The sequence below is a fragment of the Arvicanthis niloticus genome, chromosome 15 (genome assembly GCF_011762505.2).
Source record: "Arvicanthis niloticus isolate mArvNil1 chromosome 15, mArvNil1.pat.X, whole genome shotgun sequence".
NCBI lineage: Eukaryota > Metazoa > Chordata > Mammalia > Rodentia > Muridae > Arvicanthis > Arvicanthis niloticus.
In genome coordinates this window covers 52,383,199-52,402,697 of record NC_047672.1, presented here as the reverse complement: position 1 = coordinate 52,402,697, position 19,499 = coordinate 52,383,199, and the positions used below count along the sequence as shown (strand labels likewise).

General features: G+C 40.8%; 1 protein-coding gene across 2 annotated transcripts in view; it reads right to left on the bottom strand.

Annotated features, from left to right (window-relative positions):
* Col28a1 (collagen type XXVIII alpha 1 chain) overlaps window positions 1-19,499 on the bottom strand; it is a 153,405-nt gene that overhangs the window by 41,581 nt on the left and 92,325 nt on the right. For both annotated transcript variants that reach the window (XM_076913703.1, XM_076913704.1), the window contains exon 27: window positions 15,666-15,734. In XM_076913703.1, coding sequence (XP_076769818.1) covers window positions 15,666-15,734 — 69 coding nt within the window. The remainder of the gene's footprint in view (window positions 1-15,665; window positions 15,735-19,499) is intronic.

Below are 19,499 nucleotides of genomic sequence, written 5' to 3'. Positions count from 1 at the left end.
TAGCTTGTTTTGTGTGTCAACTTGACATACAAGTTAGAGTCATCAGATAGGTAGGAGCCTCAGTTGACAAAATACCTTCATGAGGTCCAGCTGTAAGGCATTTTCTCAGTTAGTGGTCAATGGGGAAGACCCATCCCATTGTGTGCAGTGCCATTCCCTGTGTGGGTATCATTCTTTAAGAAAGCAGGCTGAGCAAGCATGATGAGCAAGCCAGTAAGCAGTGCCCCTCCATGGCCTCTGCATCAGCTCCTGCCTCCGGGTTCCTGTCCTGCTTGAGTTCCTGTCCCAACTTCCTTCAGTGATGAACGGTGCTGTAGAAGTGTAAGCCAAATAAACTCTTTCCTCCCCAACTTGCTTTTTGATCGTAGTGTTTATTGCAGCAATGGAAACCCTAGTTAAGACAGAAATCTTCTTGGTTGTTATAAAGCCATTAGCAAACATACAATAAGGTAGAAAGCGTCCATTCCCAGGAATGCCCAGGCAGACTGTAGAGTGCCCTGAATAATGTTGTAGAAATGACTCTCATGTTGGGTGGGTGAGGGCAGGATAAGATCAAGACATGTGGAGTGACTCCTGTCTCTTCAGCATCAAACTTCAGTTCCCCAGGCTATTCCCATCACTACATAACACACTTTGTTGTCTCTTGTCCCTAAAAAATACCTTCCTTAATCACACACATAACTTCCTGCTACACCAGGTCTGTGTTCTATTTTTCAAATGTTGCCTGTATATTCTGTCTTTCCTTCCTCTCTTACCACTTTCAAGTTTTAAACATTTTAAAAACAATCTCACCCAGGAAAAAAGGTAATCCAAATATTATCTATAATCCCTGGGTCCAGATTCATTGATTAGCACTGCCCCTCCCCCACCCCCATAGGAATGTGAACACTGCCTGGCAGTTCTCCTGATGATGCTTCAGTGCTAATCGAAATAGCAGCACTGATACCAAGAAGCTTAAAACACATCTTCACTTGGTTCCTGGGTGGTTTTCTCTCCACCTCACTGGATCTTCTTCCACATAGAGCTCTCCAAATACTCCAGGGTGCTGGTTCCAAACCTAGGGTTTCTTCGCTTCTCTATACACACTTGTATGACTCATCTAGCACAAGAATTTAAATCCACCTATGTTGTGAGATAAAACCTGCATATCCTGATCTCTGCCCCCTGAAACTAATATTCCTATTCCCAATTCTTCATGAGGAGCTCCAGGGGAGGCTTGTCTTTATAAATCAAGAGGTAAGCCTCTAAGTTCTGCTGTCTCACCCATGCCCACTCTCTCTTCATTGTCCCTCAACCACAGAAGATGGCAACTCCATCCTGTCACTTATCCAGGCTCTCGATCTTAATGTTCCTTGACTCCTTTCTCTGTACTGAGCCCACATCCAGTCCAGACCCCAGCCACCTGGTAGCACCTTACTCTGACCCTGCCCTAAGATGCTCGAAGCTCTTATCAAGGCTTGCTGAGAACTAATCAAACTGTCACTGATCTTCATTAAATGTGCCAGCCATGGAGTCTGTTCCTAAATTTGTAACCTAAGGACCCCTCCAATTCCTCCTGCCTGCTGCCTGGGTTTCTACTTACAAACCTACAAGCATTGAGGTATGAAGGACTAGGAACTCAAGGAAAATTATAATAAACATTGCTACAATGGGGAGCATTTTGACGAAATATTAAATTCTTCCAATGAGAGTCTCTTTCCTATGATTCTTGCTTTTAAAATCTACCAATCTCATGGTAATATACACCTTAATCCCAGCACTCAAGAAGCAAAGATAGGTGGATCTCTGTGAGTCTGAGCTTCAGCACGTTGTAGGCCAGCCAAGGCTCCCAGGCTATAAAGTGAAACCTTGTCTAAAAAAAAAGAAAAATTGATTGAGTTACCATTACTCTACCTGGTTACTTTGGGAAACCATTTATTTTGCACAGTGGCTGACATGATTAAGGTTAGTTCCAGTACACAATCTCATCTGTGAAATACTTTAATATTGTTTCCTCTTAATGAAGCTGCCAGAAATGCTGGCCCCATTTGCAATGAGAAATTATAAATTATAAACACGTGCTCTGACTCAGAAGGAATAGACTCCCTTTAGAACATGAGCTCGGTATTTCTAATTCACAGTCCTACTTTACATACTAACCTTTGAAATAAACATAGCCCATCACTCTATTAGCATGGGAAAGCATGTGTGTAGCAGAAATCTCATAGTCAAAGAAAAACACTTTTAACTGAAGTTTAGAGAATTAGACCATTTGTACTTGTAATTTTCACCATGAGGTGAAAATGCTAGAAGCAACTCTACTAGGTATTATTAAATAAGTATCATGTCAATGGGTATTAAATAAATGTTGTGTCCAATCAATGGGTATTAAAGAAGTATCATGTTAAATAGGTATTAAATAAGTATCATGTCAAATGACAAATGATGTTGCCATGTTTGGCATCTTCATAAGATCAAGGATCAACAAATTTATTTCAATTAGTCAGGTTTCTTTTTCTCTTCATATATATGTGTATATTCTTATAAGTTATATAAGAAATATATTCTTCATATATATGTATATATGTGAAGTATATACATATACACACATATATGAAGAGAAATATTTTTTCTAAATATATATATAGTTTTTATTTATTTAGTATATGTGAGAGAGAGAGAGAGAGAGAGAGAGAGAGAGAGAGAGAGAGGTGGATATCAGAGAACAACTCATGGAAGTCACTTCTCTCCTTCTGTCACTCAAGTCCTGGGCTCAACTGAGGTTAGCAATTTTAGTGGCAAGCACTCTTACCCCCTGAGGAATTTCACTGCCCCCACTCTATGTTTTGATCTGCTAGGTAATGAGAGAAAGAAAGAGAGAGGGAGGACAGACATGGAAGCAGATGTTCACATGTCTCCGCCAGTCAAAGATAGTTGATATATCTAGGTTGGGTATTAGGTTACATTTCTGATTGATATTGAGCATTACCAAACTTATAAAGCCTTTGGTTAATATTTAAAAAATTGTACAAAAGGAAAAAGGAGAAGGGGGCATGGGATAGGGGTTTTCTATGGAGGGGAAATGGGGTAAGGGGATGACATCTGAAATGTAAATAAAATATGCAATAAAAATTATAAAAAATAGGTTTTATGTGTCATAGACATTTCTGTCTCAAGCATTTAGACCAACCAGTACCTAGCACATAATAGGCTGATTAATATTTGCTCTGAAAGATGGACAGAATTAAAGATACTGCAGAAAGCTGTAAGAAGGACTTGGTCTTTTTATAATAAAAAAGTGCTGTGTATACAGTATACAGGTATATAGTAGATGTTCTAGATCTAACAGTAAGACAAAGGCATCTGCTATCTCAGCATTTTGTGATTAGGGATAAAACAAAAATTTAGAACATGGGAAGTCCTGTGCTAGGATTTTCTGAAGTACTATGGAAATCCAAGCAAAATGCAGGCTTACGGAGACAGAGGCTTCCAAAAAAGGTACTATCTACCCTGAGTCCTGATAATGAATGAGAGTTGACCAGGTAACATAGGGTGCTAAGGGTAATCTCCCCATCAAAAGGGATCAGCTTACTCACAAAACTGGGGCCAGGATCTCACAGGGAACTTAAGCACGTGTAGTATGATTAGATCCTGGAGAGATGAGGAATCAGGAAGACTCAGTGGATACCCAGGTCAGATATGTGCCTTGCTGATTTTTTTATTGGATATTTTATTTACATTTCAGATGTTATCTTTTTATCCCATTCCCCGCCCCCCTTCCAGGAACACTCTATTTCATTCCCCCTCCTCCTGCTTCTATGAGGATGTACCCCCACCTATGCCCTGACTCCCACCTTCCCATCCTCGAATTCCCCAACATGGTCCATGGGCATCCAGCCTTCATGGGACTAAGGATCTCCTTTCCCACCTATGCCTGACAAGACCATCCTCCCCTACATATACAGCTGGAGCCATGGGTCCCTCCCTATGTGCTCCCAGGCTGGTGGTTTAGACCCTGGGAGCTCTGGTTGGTTGGTATTGTTGCTCTCCTCATAGGGCCACAAACCTTTTCAGCTCCTTCAGTCTTCTAACCCCTCCATTGGGAATCCCTTGATCAGTTCAATGATTAGCTGTGAGCATCTGCCTCTGAATATGTCAGACTCTGGCAGACCTCTAAGGAGACAGCTATATCAGGCTCCTGTCAGCATGCACTTCCTGACATCCACATCAGCATCTACCTTTGGTGACTGCACATGGGATGGATACCCAGGTGGAATGGTCTCCAGATGGCCCCTCCTTCAGTTTCTATCCCACAATTTGTCTCCATATTTGCTCCCTTGAGTATTTTGTTACTCCTTCTAAGAATGAACGAAGCACCCACACTTGGTCTTCCTTCTTCATGAGCTTCATGTGGTCTGTGAGTTGAATCTTGGGTATTTTGAGCTTCTGGGCTAATATCCAATTATCAGTGAGTGAATAACATGTGTGTTCTTTTGTGACTGGGTTACCTCACTGAGGATAATATTTTCTAGTTCCATCCATTTACCTAAGAATTTCTCAAATTTATTGTTTTTAATAGCTGAGTAATACTCTATTGTATAGATGTACCACATTTTTTTGTATCCATTCCTCTGTTGAAGGACATCTGGGTTCTTTCCAGCTTCTGGCTATCATAAATAAGGCTGTTATGAACATAGTGGAGCATATATGTCCTTGTTATATGTTGGAGCATCTTCTGGGTATAGGCCCAGGAGTGGTATAGCTGGGTCCTCAGGTAATGCTAAGTCCAATTTTCTGAGGAACCTCCATACTGATTTCCAGCCTTGTTGATTTTTGAAGCTGGTCTCTTTCATTGAAAATATGAAATGCATTGCAGAGGGTTTGTTGATGACCAAAAGAAGATAAATACATCTTCATTGCAAGTGGAATGCTTGTTAACTATGCCCTACATCTGGTGATTTCACTGACAATATCTCAGTATTCGATGATCATAAATTGATCAGAGACAAAAAAGTAACAGAGTCCAGTATTGTTCTTAGCAGCTACATATTAAAATACATATTCAGAATAGGAGCTTTGTTTTGTCTTACAGTCCAGATAGAAATTTAGTCCAGTGAAGCTCAATAGAAGAAAACCCAGAGGTAGATATGCAATCTGATTTGTGATTCTAGCACCAAGTCTCTCATAATACAGTGTTCTCTGTTGCATGTTTCAGCTTTTAGGTGTAGGGCGTTACATAGAGATCCTTTCCTAAGGAGTTATATCTGATAGATCTTCAAGTACTCTTTGCCATTTCCTGGGTTCCTTTACTAGTGTCCCTGCTGCAGTCACCTGGCCCTGTGACAGTCTATCTTCAGCTGAGGATCACAGTTCTTTGTAAGAGAAAGTCAGACAGTATCATAAATTTGTTCAAAACACAGCCAGTGGTTCCCAGCTTCACTGTTCGGGAAAGCCAAGGGTCTCGCACAAGCCTGAGTGGCTACATGTCCTTCCCCATCCTACTGAGGTTACTTCCTAAATGACATTTCCAGCCCTTCTGCTTGGCTTCACACACTCCAAGCATCCTCCTACCTATGAAAACGGCAGAACTCATCCTTCATCCTGGGATGACCATTGCCAGATCCATCTGCTTAACATGTCTTCCCACTCTTCCACTCCTCCTTGTCCGCCTCTCTCTTTTCTTGTCATAGGAGTTTTCATCTTCAAACATCTTCTCTAACATCCTTATTTATTGTATTTATTACCAACAAGATGCAATTCCCATAAGGTCCTGAATCTTTACTACTTTTGTTAGGATGCATCAAGAACCTAAAGTGGAACCTGGAATGTTACGTATATTTAAAACCATTTACTGAATGCACTGCTGGAAAAGAGCTTTGAGCAGCTAGCCAGAATTAGCCAGTGGGGTCAGCATCCTTTATTTTAAGCAGGAATGAGTTGACATTATAGTTTATACATAAGCTGATTTTTGATATGAAAAATGGAAGCCAATTCTACTTTGAAAAGCATTTTAACACAGCTGGTCTTATCACTCTGGTGAAGAGTGCATGTACGTTATCATCTAAGTATATACATACCAGAAAAGCACAGCAAGTATAATGCTGACATTATAAAACCACCCCACTAAGGTAATTTAGGAAGGGAAGACAGATGGGGAGACTGAGGAAGACTAATTTCTTTGTAAAACTAGTATAAAATCAGAACGGGAACTATTATCTCAATTAAATCCATTTTTCAAAATCAACAGAAGCCAGTTGGGGAGCTTTGAATAGAGACTAGTATTCCAATAGATGAAAGACATATTTTCTGCACTGAAGGCATAGCTTCATAAGCCAAAGCAGCATTATGAAAGCTCCTAGCTGTGCCAATGCAGAGGACTGTAATGGATGTGTAAGCACTGTTCTTTAAATGTCAGCTCTACAAATAGGAGTTTGCCCCTTCCCAAGGCCTAAACTTCCCTCAACAACCACAAAGTTGTGAAAAACCTAAGAAGTCATCCCTCAGTGTCTCATTTCCTTCTAATTAACTAGCCTTGGGTGACCCTGAAAAGAGTTAAGATTAGCAGTATTGAAAGATCTAGTGACAGGCAACTAACTGTTCTGTAATCTATCAATGGTATGTAAAATTTTGGTCGCAGGAATCTTTATGAGTAGAGTCAATCAAGAATTTATTGAATGTATACCCTGATCATTGAACAGAACAACACCACACATACAGATCCAATACCCTCAGGTTTATTCCCAGCAAACAAGGACATTTCTTTTTTTTACTACATTCACTGTGATCCTACTGCACTGTGATCATAGATTCTGTGACCACGACTAAACATTCAAGAAAGCTAAATCTTTCTTCCAAAAAAAAAAAAAAAAAATCTATCAGTAGGGCAAGTGTATCTACCCAGAAGAGCAAAGTAATTACAGAACTAAACACCAGAATACAGAAAAAAAATATTTCACAAGTTTAGAGCACCCTAATGACAGAATTCAGTAACTGTTGAATTACAGTATATATGAGTGACTCATTTTGTGGGTCAAATAGCATAGTTACAAGGGAAATATTAACACTTTGCGTGTAACTTTTACATATTTATTTAAGTATTCGTTTCTCCATTTATTCATCAATATTGACCAACTACATACTGAACACTATTTTAGGTACTAGGGACTGTAAGCACAGATCAAAGGAATACAAACTTTGCTCTCATAGATTTCCTTTTACTAGAAGAAGACAGGCTATAAATCAAATGAAACAAATAAATATTTTCATAGGATGATACCATCATAAAAACAACAAAGCAGGATAATAGAATGACCCTGAATTCTGTAAAGAGAGGAGTGTGTGGTCAGGGATGGTGTTGCTATGGAGATCATTCTTCAGCTAAGGCTTGTATGAAGACAAGGAGTTTGTCATGTCATATGCCAAGGCAGAAGGCACAACAGAGCAAAGACTCAAGAGAAGGGGTGAGTTTGTTTTCAGAACCAGGATGAGAAACGATGCCCTCATCCTGCTGGCTGCAGACACAGAAATGCACATAGGAAACAGGATCCACTGGGAACAGCTTCCAGTTGTTAGCATTGTTTACTTTGTCTTTTGAGAAACATTCTAGCCTGAAAACGGAAGTATTTTAAGTGAGGAAGTAGTATAGAATAAATTCTTTCCCTAAACAGATTTTACACAAAAGATTTTCCAGGGAACTGGAAAGCAGACTAGAAAAATATCACTCATAGTATACTATGACTCAGAAAGGTGAGACAGAAAAACATGGAAAGTCAAAGAGGTATGTGCAGGTTCAACCAACTGAAGTTCCAGAGAAATGAGTAAAGGGAGCCCAGGGGAAGAAAGATGGGACTGAAAGTATGTCAAAAGCCATTTGCAAGAAAGTCTCCAGAAATAATAAAAATATTAGTCTAAAAATCAAGAATTCTATTAAATCTACATCTAAATATACAATCTACAGCTAAACACCAAATTAAAAAAAGAAAAAAGGCTCCCGAAAAACATAGAGAAAAGGACAAATTACCATAAAAGAAACAGACTGATGGGTAACTTCTCCAGGATAATAATAAATATTGAATGTCAGAGACAATTCTTTGCACTGGGAGAAAGGGCTACCTAGAATCTACACATGGAGGATATATTTTAAGAAGATTACAGAAGAAAGGCATATTCAAGTAAGATGAGTGAAGAGTTGTTCTGATGGACCTGTTTTTGAAAGGAAACTCTGGGTTGTACTTGAAGTGGAAGGAGAGCAGACCCAGTTCTGAGATATAAAATGGACTAGGGAAAATAATAAATGTGTGGATCAATCTAAATAAACACTGAGAGTACTTTTTAAAGAAATAACATCTTGTCCTGAGGAGTTAAAATTGAGTAAAATATAAAACAACAGTATCAGAATAGGGTAGGGATTACAGCCTTCTCCCTTGCTGTTAAAACTACAAAGTTGGTAAAAAGTGCCTTTAGAGTGTCATAAGATGGATGTCAATATTTTGATCAAAAGTAAATTGAAAGAGGAGAAGGAAATATTGTGTGATTTCCAGACTAGTAAAGTGAAAATTGTGATTGTCAAAAGTTATCTCCCCCCACCCCCTTATTTTTCTTTTTCCTCCTTGTCCCTGCTCCAACTCTCAAAGGTAGGTTCTAGTGCCTCTCTTTTCCCTATTGCAATGCCTGGGACTGCTCAGCTTGCCTAGAGTATGGAGACTTTGGTTCCTACATAATGTTCCCACCCTAACATCATTAATGCAAGAAAACTGTTCACAAGATGAAGGAAAGATTATTCTGGGGTTATCTTTCTGGTCTGCCAGCTTGAGCCAAGAGTTCTCAATAAAAGTTATAAGCATTCCTTTTCTAGAGTTTCTAATGACTTTGACCTGGGACTTATTTCCTCTCTCCTATATTTATTTATATTTCAAATGAGAAACCATATATAGAAAGGCCAACTATTCTAATCTTAAGATATCTGCAAGAACAATGAACGTTAGCCTAGATTGTGGGCTACTCATCCATTGGTCAGAGAAGTTTGTAGTACGGCCGAGTACAGTCTTCAGCAAGCCAACCTAGAGCATGCTTATAAGACTCTCAATGTGTGAGTAGGCCTTGTTCAAGGTCAGCTCACCCAAGGCAGCCCCAAGCACCAGATGGATCCTGCTGTAATTTCTCATAAATCTAGCTTCTCTCAAAGGTCACTCACTGCACTTGGGAAGAACAACTGCTTTTTATACTCTTGTCTCTTCTAGTGTTGGATTACCAGGGAAAGAATGTATCTGCATGTGTCTCACATCTTCAAGTGTCAAGTGTTAACATCAAGATGCAAATTAAATTTTGAGTGGTCCAGGGAAGTGTTCAGAAGAGCAGCCCTGAGTGACCTCGGGAATACATTAGTTTCCTGACCCTTAGAGCAGCAACATTTGAACAAAAAGGAACATGGAACTTGAAGGGCATAATATGGCTCCACCTCTCAGTAGGAGCTCCAATCTCTAAGTGGTAAAGTACCTCTTACCTTGCTAAAAGGAGAGGCAATGGTATACACTAATAAATAACTATCAGGCATTCATGATAGGAGAAAGGTAAATGCTTGTTATAAATTTTTAATAGTAAAATTCATGGGCTATAAAGACAGTTACAGCAACTAAAAGAAATGTATCCACGACGCTACTACACTTGGGTTTGTATGGATGCTATCTGTTACAACAATGAAAGATATAAACATATAGCATGATTTCTTGACACATTAAACAGACATGAGTGGGTGGATAGAAAGATCAAGGTGAGAGGAGGGATGAGGAAAGAGTAGTTCCTTTAGTTAACTGCCATTATAAAGTATACACTATTATAGTGTGGTGGGTTTTTTTTTTAATACATACTGGCTCAAATTAAATATTCTACATAATTTTCTAGCTTGTGATATTATTTCATCTTAAAAAAAAAAAAAAAAAAAAAAAAACCTTTGGCATTAACATACACATTGTATAGTCTCCATGACCAAACCAAGTTATTTTGCATTTTTTGAATTGGGAAATTCTGTTGGGAAACACTGAAGTAGGGTAAATATTAGCCTTGACAAAAAAAATGCTTTGAGGGTTGATTTTTTCTTTAAGCTCTTTGTAGTGTGAAGAGTAGTTTGAGGAACAAAATCAAATGCTGGAGATTATTGGTTCAGTTTTCACTCCCCTAAACGCGTTTGTTTGACTCATCTGCACCAGACGTGCTTGATCACATGTGGGTGGGAGGTACCTGGGCAGGAAATATATCAGGATATACATTTACTCCTGATTGGATGTAGGTGGGAGGTATGTAAGCAGAAAATATGTCAGGATGTATGCTTGCCCCTGATTGAACCTGATGGCTAATTCAGTGAATTTTGGATTTTGCCTTTTTAAGTCCCTGCAAAATGTGATTCATGGCCATTTTTTTGGAAACCCAAAGATGGACCTGCCAGAGATCCATCCTCCTGGCCAGTATTTAATTAAAGTTTGCTTCAAATTTGGCTTTAAATTATGGTAATGTTATTATTCTTGACTGGTAGGATTGACAATAGTAGGTAAGCAAATTGGTGATAGTCACTGACCATTGCCACTTACTTGTTAACAGTATACAGACAATAACAATGAGCTAGGAGTAATGATTCAGGTGCCATGAAGGTGAGAGCTCAAAGCTTTCATCCCAGCTCTGATCTGAAGAACTGGCCACTGCAAAAGGAAACTCTGTGGGGCCTGGTGCTTCAGGTCTGTACTTAGAGCACTTGGGAAGTGGAGACTGAAGGATTCAAAGTTCAAGGTCATTCTTGGCTACATTGGGAGCTCAAGGTCCCAATGTATATTTTATATAAGACTATATAAAATTTTTAAAAAGAGAAAAGGAAAAGGAAGGGAAGGAAAAGAAAAGAGAGTTGAGAGAAAAAAAACTAATATTATCTCAGATTTAGAAAGGAAGAAAGGGAGAAGAATGGAGGGAGGAGAGGGAAAGAAGAGAAGATGCAAAGCAGAGTCATTCTATTTTTTTAATAGCTGGACAGAATAAAAAGGATTTGACCCAAAAAGACATGCAAGTGTGCGCTAGCAAATGAAAACCACAAATGGTCCAAAGCCAATCCCACCGAACACCAAATTCAGCCCATGATGTTAGCAATCTGAGAAAACACTACACAGTTGGAATTTTGGGGTTTGGCTTAGAGTCCAAGTGACCATTCTTCTATTTGGTTTAGAAAATAATTACAAGTATGAAGATGTGGAAGTGCCTTCACCAGGAAAATGAGGTATCTATCTGAACGTTGATTACCAGGATTAACTCTTAGGCCCTTCTCCCCTTGCTGGTTATGTTTTGGTAGGTATAATCCCCAAATACTGAGTGATGGCAACACTGAGACTTCACCTGGTTTGCATATGATGAGACTTAATTAGTTCACTGAAGCTGTCCTCAAACAATTAACCTGCCTTAGTCTCCTCAGTGCTATGATTCTATACCAGACAGGTATGTACCAGACACAAGATACTGTGCAAGCTGCCAAGGGAGGTAAGCAGTTAACAGTGCTACCTAAATGTGATGCTCATGACCACAACAATGGCCAGCATGGCAAGATATCTGTAAGGGTACAGTAAGTGACACTCACATGTTAATGATAACCAGAAGCTGTGTAATTAGACTTAAAGCCTCCTCAACAGGAGGGAAATTATGCCTAGTACTAGAAACCTAGCCAACTTCCTAGGGTCAGTGAGGTAAGGGATTTTCGAAGAGAATCTATCACTGTCACTTTGCTAGATCAGCATAAATCCCAACTACATTCTAAATCTTATACCTAATGGGGAGTATAGCCACCGCACTTCATGCTTCCATGAAACCTTTCTTTATGGCAAATGGAGACTATCACAGAAAAGCCACCAGATACAATGTGGAAATCAATGAATCATGGGGTTTCAGTGCCAGTGTGTACATCTACAGCACAATTCTCTCATCTGTGGCTCGGGGAACACTTCAAAGATGGGGCAGAACGATTTTTAAAAGCTAAACACCAGGAAGTCTACTGTGAAACAGTTTCTCATAGAAATGACTACCTAAACAACACTGGGACAATGCCATCCACATTATTATTAAACTAAGGAAATTAAAGCATATATGCAGTATTCAGAAAGCAGGAAAGGCAAATTCAAAGTTTTTTATTCCATTGCTCAAGTTGTCTGAGTATCCACCCCCTTCATTTACAGGCCCTAGATGGCTGAGAGGGTGTCAGTTAGTCTGGGGACAGTGTGAGTACTTTAATAATTACTATTGGTCATCTCTACAGACACTGGGGCCTCTGCCAGGCAGCAATCACTGAATTGTCCAGCACGTCCCTGAAGTAATGTATCAACACTGATAATAAACTTGCCAGGCCTGAAACCCAGCCCAATGACAGTACATGGGAAGTCCGTCAGCTGGGCTGGATCAGTCCTGCCCACGTCTAAATAAAGAGCTGAAGCTGGCAGTGGCTGATGGGAACAAATAAACATGTAGATAAAGTCATGGCAGAACTTAGTATGCAAGCCTAGCTCAGAAATGCTTAAAAATCAGGAAGCATTTCCAGGTATCACATTTACATAAAGACTTGCCAGGACCGTGCGTGCGACAGAGTCAACAAAAAGGCCAACTCCTGAATAGAATGGAGAGCTTCAGAGAGCCACCTCTGCCTGCTCCTTGCTTGGAACTCCAAATGGGAGCATCTCGTCACCGCATTACACAGGCTACGAGACTAATGAGCCAACATTTGAGCATCACAGTGAGATTGAAGCAGACCTTCAGCGATCACAGCCTTGGTCCTAGCTTCCCATGGATGAGAAGTTACAGGAAGGCAGCAGGCAGCTCAAGTAACAGTGTTGGCCAAGGTCTCCATCAAGGCCTTTAGGTGTATAACAAAAAGTTCAAGTGTCACGGACCCAACATTCTTTAGAAAAGTGAGAGGAGTATGTCAAGAAACGGTCATGGAGTGGAAATTTCTGGTTTCTATGGAGACTCAGTTGTGTCATATGATGTTTTCTGAAAAATGACCTATAAGAGGATATTTTCACTGAAGCAGACACATGGGAGGATGTATTGCTGAGAACAGACACGTGGTGTTTTTCTCGAAGCAGCCTGGAAAGGGGGCAGGTGATGTTTTACTGCAGTTGATGCTTGCAAAACCATGTGATGTTTGCAAAGGGTATAATATACCCCAACAGACAGTGAATGATGCTGTATGGTATGGATTCAGCTTGCCACTCTTTGGTGGACATCATTTGTCATGACTTTATAGAGAAAAATGCCACCCAAAAAAGTCTGGTGGTGTACTGGCAGCTTCTTGCCGCTTTCACAGACTCAGGCCGTTAAGCGGAGCCTTGAGGCTTCCTCTGGATGGAACTGCCATTGCTGGTTTGTAAACTGTGTTTGTACTGAGCTGCTGCTACTGATTCCTGTAAACTAAACTTCTGATATCCTGACAATGCAGATAAGATTTGCTCCAAAAAACTATTTCTAAACAGGCCCACGTCCTCCTTTGTTCTATTAACCTTTCCTTTCCACTATCTCTGGTGTGTGGAAGACTAAAAGGGAGGTTAAAACACTTAAATACCCTTATTAAAAAAGGTTTTTAAAAGAGATAAACCTACAGGTTATAAAACTAAGATTTTACTTATTATGTAGTCTTAAAATTCCAACTCCATCTTTGATGTCTGTGGAAACAGTCTCACCGTGGGCCAGGAAAATGAGGAAGGAGTGCCCTGCTGCTCACTAGAAGCGAGGCAAACCAACGTGTCTAAGGCAGCTTTGTGTGTCAGCCTAGCAACCAGCATCAGGTCACAGTGCCAAGTGGAGGGAGATCATCTTATCTTGTTGCCCATAGGATTTAATATGGAATGTGGCACTTTGGGGTTGGGTTTGATCCATGTCATGTCAGATACTGTGACCTACTATCACTTAGGGTACATGTGAACACGGCATGACCTGCAGGGCATAAGACAGGGCCCAGAGCCAGATGAGTCATGGTTTGTGAGAAGATTAATTAGATGCAACCCAAGGTGCTTCAGGATGAATAAAGGAAGTAAATCTCAGATAATCAAAGAAGGAAAACTGACACCAGACTTAGAAATGAAGGAAATGGGCTTACAGCACATGTCAACTGAGCTCATATGGGCGACAAGACCAGGGTCTCATATTATTTATGTCTTATCTTTTCCTCGTCTTTAAATCATTTTTATTTTATATATATGGTTGCTCTCCACCTGCATGTCTATGGACCATGTGTATATAGTGCTCACAGAGGTTAGTTGGATTGCTTGGAATTGGAGTTACAGACAGTAATAAGCCATTATATGTGGATGCTGAAAATCAAGTCTGGGTCCTCTGAAAAAATTCCTACTGCTCTTAACTGTTGAGCCATCTCTCCAGCCCCATGCTACTTAAAAAAAAAAAAAAAAAATCTTACAAAAACTTCCATAGAACACTGCCACCATTCAAATGTAGAATTTAAAGATGGAGTAGCAGAGAGATGCCATTTCTGAATAAGCAGAGTTCCACTCTATTTTCCTGTGCTCATGTGTTATCAGTGGTATGCTAGCTTGTCTTTGCTTAGCAACTCAGCCTGGCAGTTGAACCGCTGTCATGTAAACTTTAGATATTGTGTTTGTACTAGAAGATTTAACAGCAGTTCAATGACTTTTACTCTAGAATTAGCTCCCTCTGCATGAAACTATGTGGTTTAAGTCTAAAATAATTATCTTAGGTGCCTTCTATCTCCTACTTACTATGTTGTACTATTTTGAAAGAGAGTTTGTTTTACATTTAAATTTAGGACAAAATTCAGTTATCCGGATTATCAGTTACTCTTTCACAGGGTAATAAATATATACTGATTTATTACAGGAAGAACAATCGATAGGTGAGGTGGCACCGTTTACAAAATAACCCAACGTATTAGAAGTAGAAAAGAAAATTGTTTAAAATTCCATAGTAGTTAGTATGTAGTTATTAAAGCTTTTCTACTTAGATAAAAAGAAACTTTGAGTTCTTCCTTACTTGTCACTCATGATCAAAAACAAAGTAGAAAGCAGCTGGCTATGAATTCCAGTAACAAAGGCCTGAGGCCAAAAGCAGTAATGTTCACTCTGGCTGCTTGGGAGAACCACAAGCTCTGCAAGTTCTCAAGCCCTATGTTAGAGTTTTAATTTTAATACTCCATGCCAAGGTACCAATATTAGACCAGAGACTCCTAATGCTTGCCCTGCAAGCTAGGACTATCAACTCCTGCCCATCCAACAGCCAGGCCCCACTCTCTGTGTCCTCACATCCCACCAGGGGCCCCACTTTAACATTCTGCATCCCCATTTCCTATCTCTAAAGCTGCAAGAAGAGCCCTCATGTAAAAGGGTGAAAAAGCTGCAAGGGAGATAGAGAACATACTGATTGATAGGCACACAGTCTCTTCTCTGTTCAGCCCACACCCCAGAGATCATCAAACCACTGGACCATTCAATGCTTTACTAAGCAATGTATGTAATGGACAATGTTTATGAAAAGACTGTACTCATACCATTTCCGCACTTCTGGAAGTTGTCTCTAAATCCCAGATGCAATTTTAACTGTGACACTCTCACTGAATCTATATTTTGTAATGAAGTTCTCCTCTTCATTACCCTACTGACTTGAGAGATGATTCCAGTACAATCATATTCACTTACTTTAATTCCTTGTGATCCATAGCCAGGGGGCCCAGGAGGGCCTGGCAGGCCCTTTTGCCCAGTATCACCCTGTGAAAAGAGAAAGAGAAATTGCCAAAAAAGTATGGACAGTGTAGGGAAAAAACGGAGATATCACCTCTCTTAGCTTCTTCGTACACTCATGAGGATCCTCTTGCCACAGCACAGTTCCATTTCCTTTACAGCTGTGTTAGTTCTAAACATTCTTAGGCCATTTGAAGTGTTACAAACCAACTTTTACATGTAACCCAAGTACAGGTAAGGAGGCCAAGAAGAGCAGCGCGAAGGAAGCGGAAGGAGAGGCCGGGGACTTCTGCTTGGCAAAGCTAGATGTTCCTACCCTAGCCTGCCAAGGACTCTGCTAAGTCCAGAGATCACTAATGCCAGATTCTGTTCAAGTTTGAACATGCTGCTCCCCCTTTAATATGGCGCCATTTCACTGGGAATCCTGTTGGAGTCAGTGGAAGAGCTGCTGGCAATACACACATGAGGACTTGAGCTTGGTCCCCAGCACCCACATGAAAAAGCAGGGTGTGGTACTTGTAATATCAGAACTGAGGAGGCAGAGGCAGAGAGGCAGAGAGGCAGAGAGGCAGAGAGGCAGAGAGGCAGAGAGGCAGAGAGGCAGAGAGGCAGAGAGAGAGGCAGAGAGAGAGGCAGAGAGAGAGGCAGAGAGAGAGGCAGAGAGAGAGGCAGAGAGAGAGAGGCAGAGAGAGAGAGGCAGAGAGAGAGAGGCAGAGAGAGAGAGGCAGAGAGAGAGAGGCAGAGAGAGAGAGGCAGAGAGAGAGAGGCAGAGAGAGAGAGGCAGAGAGAGAGAGGCAGAGAGAGAGAGAGGCAGAGAGAGAGAGGCAGAGAGAGAGAGGCAGAGAGAGAGAGGCAGAGAGAGAGAGGCAGAGAGAGAGAGGCAGAGAGAGAGAGGCAGAGAGAGAGAGGCAGAGAGAGAGAGGCAGAGAGAGAGAGGCAGAGAGAGAGAGGCAGAGAGAGAGAGGCAGAGAGAGAGAGGCAGAGAGAGAGAGGCAGAGAGAGAGAGGCAGAGAGAGAGAGGCAGAGAGAGAGAGGCAGAGAGAGAGGCAGAGAGAGAGAGGCAGAGAGAGAGAGGCAGAGAGAGAGAGGCAGAGAGAGAGAGGCAGAGAGAGAGAGGCAGAGAGAGAGAGGCAGAGAGAGAGGCAGAGAGAGAGGGGCAGAGAGAGAGGGGCAGAGAGAGGGGCAGAGAGAGGGGCAGAGAGAGGGGCAGAGAGAGGGGCAGAGAGAGGGGCAGAGAGAGGGGCAGAGAGAGGGGCAGAGAGAGGGGCAGAGAGAGAGGCAGAGGCAGAGGCGGACCATTCCCAGTGCTCAACAACTGGTAAAAATTGGTGGGTTAAAGCCAATAAGAGAACCTGTCACTAAAGCAAGTTAAGAAGCTTCTAAGGAATGACATCTGAAGTAGTCCTCTGGTCTGTCTCTCTCTACACACACACACACACACACACACACACACGCGCACACACACACACACGCGCGCACACACACACCAGCACACGTGTGTATGTGTGTATATAAATATACATGTACCCATGTACATAGTGTCAAGATACAGTGATGAAAAATGATGCAATAATTTTCTTCCTTGTGACAAAAGTCAGTATATTTATGTTTTTTATATAGAGTTTGCTACAAAACAATGGTACACAGTATTGAACGCACATAAACATGAACAAGTCAGTGCTAGAATTCTTCCCATTTTGTATGAATTCCCAAATCATACAATATATTCTGATTATACTCCCACCCTCCACTCCTTCCAGATCCTCCCTGCCTAATAAGAGAAAACATGAAACAATAGGGTCAGCATTTCCCTGTGTGTCTCCGCTTACTGAGGAAAGACTTCTGAGGTGCAGTAAGATCAGAAAACAGTATGTTCTGCCCAGTGGAGACCTCCATGCACATTCACGCAACCATGTGGAATTTAGTGATGAGAGTATGTGCTGAAGAATATGAGATTAGGCAACTGTTACACCATACAAGCATCAGTATCCACACAAAGCTAAGGTTTTAGGACATCACCAAGTGTTGTAACCTTCAAATGTGCAGCCAACTGAAGTTTTGTCATGACTGTATTAAAGCTCTCAGACGTTCCATGATCAAGTAGTGAACCTTTGCCTATCCCAAGAGATCCCAAATCAAACCCTGAACAGAACATGCTTTGAAGATAGGGAATTAAGGGGGCTAGAGAGATGGATCAGTGATTAAGAGGACTGACTTCTCTTCTAGAGGTCCTGAGTTCAGTTCCTAGCAACCACATGGTGGCTCACAACCATCTGTAATAGGATCTGATGCCCTCTTCTGGTGTGTATGAATACAGCAGCAGTGTACTCATATAATACATACATACATACATACATACATACATACATACATAAAAATAAGATAGGGAATTAAGTTACTAAATAAGTCAGGAATATTTTTTCTTGCCATTATGAGAAAGATTTATTTTTCTCAAATTTTAAGGATATTTTCTCATCACAAAAGTATTCTAAAGCTAAAAATAAAGATGAGCGTGGAGAAGAAAAGTGGATACAACTTCCCACTGATAGTGTCTACTGTCATCTTACAGAGATCTTCATCTGTGTAGTCACCCACAACTTCCCACTGACAGTGACTACTGTCCTCTTAAAACGATCTCCATCTACATACAGTGACCCATGATTTTCAAAACTAGTCTGCTGCCAGATGAATTCAAGGAAGGGAAAAGGATTAAACTAAGAATCCAGGTGAGGCTGGGGTCCTCCGAAAATCTCTTGGCTCGAGAAGTCTTTTCTCCCTCTTCTCTAATAAATTTGCATGAATTTTGGATGTGCCTAGACCTATTTAAGAACCTGAATTTGTAGTGTGTGGCTCATTGGCACCTTCTCTCCCACAAACATGACTTAAACTTCCTTCCTTTTTTTTTTTTTTTGAACAAATAAAAATATATTTCTTGGCTATGCGAATGAATAATTAGAACAGCATCTCCAACTCAGCACTACTGAGTGATGAAGACAAAGCCATCCAGCTCAGCTGGAACACTTTTAACAGCACATCTGAACTCAGTAAATGTCACTATCATCTTCTGTTGAAACAACCCAAAATATCTCTAGTTGTGAGATTGTTGAAGTGCCCGCACTAGGGGCTTTGGAAGGAGGACAAAATCACCTCAGTGAGAAACACTGGGTCAGAAGAATTCAAGAATTTGTAAATACCAAGCTAGAGGAGACAAGTAAGTGATATATACATAGAAATAGATGTGAAGGACACCGAAAGAAACCCCTGTCACCTTGTATGGACACAATGAAGCTTGACCTTTACACCATGGTCTGACAGAGTGGCCAAAGACATACAGAACATTCATTATTCAGTGACCCGTTAAAAGGCCACTGAAACCTCCTCTGACCAAACGGAGATGTGTTCTTTCTTTCAAGGTAGGGCATCTATATGTAATTCAGGCTAGACTCAAACCCATTATGTAGCACAGGTGGGCCTTGAATTTGTAGTATTTCTCCCTCTGCTTTCCAAGTTCTGGGAATGGAATTATATACCACCATGTCCAGCTATGATCTGCTTTGTGACAAAATAGCACAGCACCCGAGAAACCTGGAAATATTTTGAACACTTTGCAGTGATGTTGAGAGAAGCTGACTTTGTGATTTCCCAAGGGAACCAAATGTTTTAAAGATACTGCACCTCACATGATGTGAAAAAAAAGATTTCATCAATAATCCAGGAAAAACTAAGTCAACAACAAATGCAGGTTTCATAAGAAGTAGCTGTTTACTGGTATGGTGCTAAAACTTGGCTGTC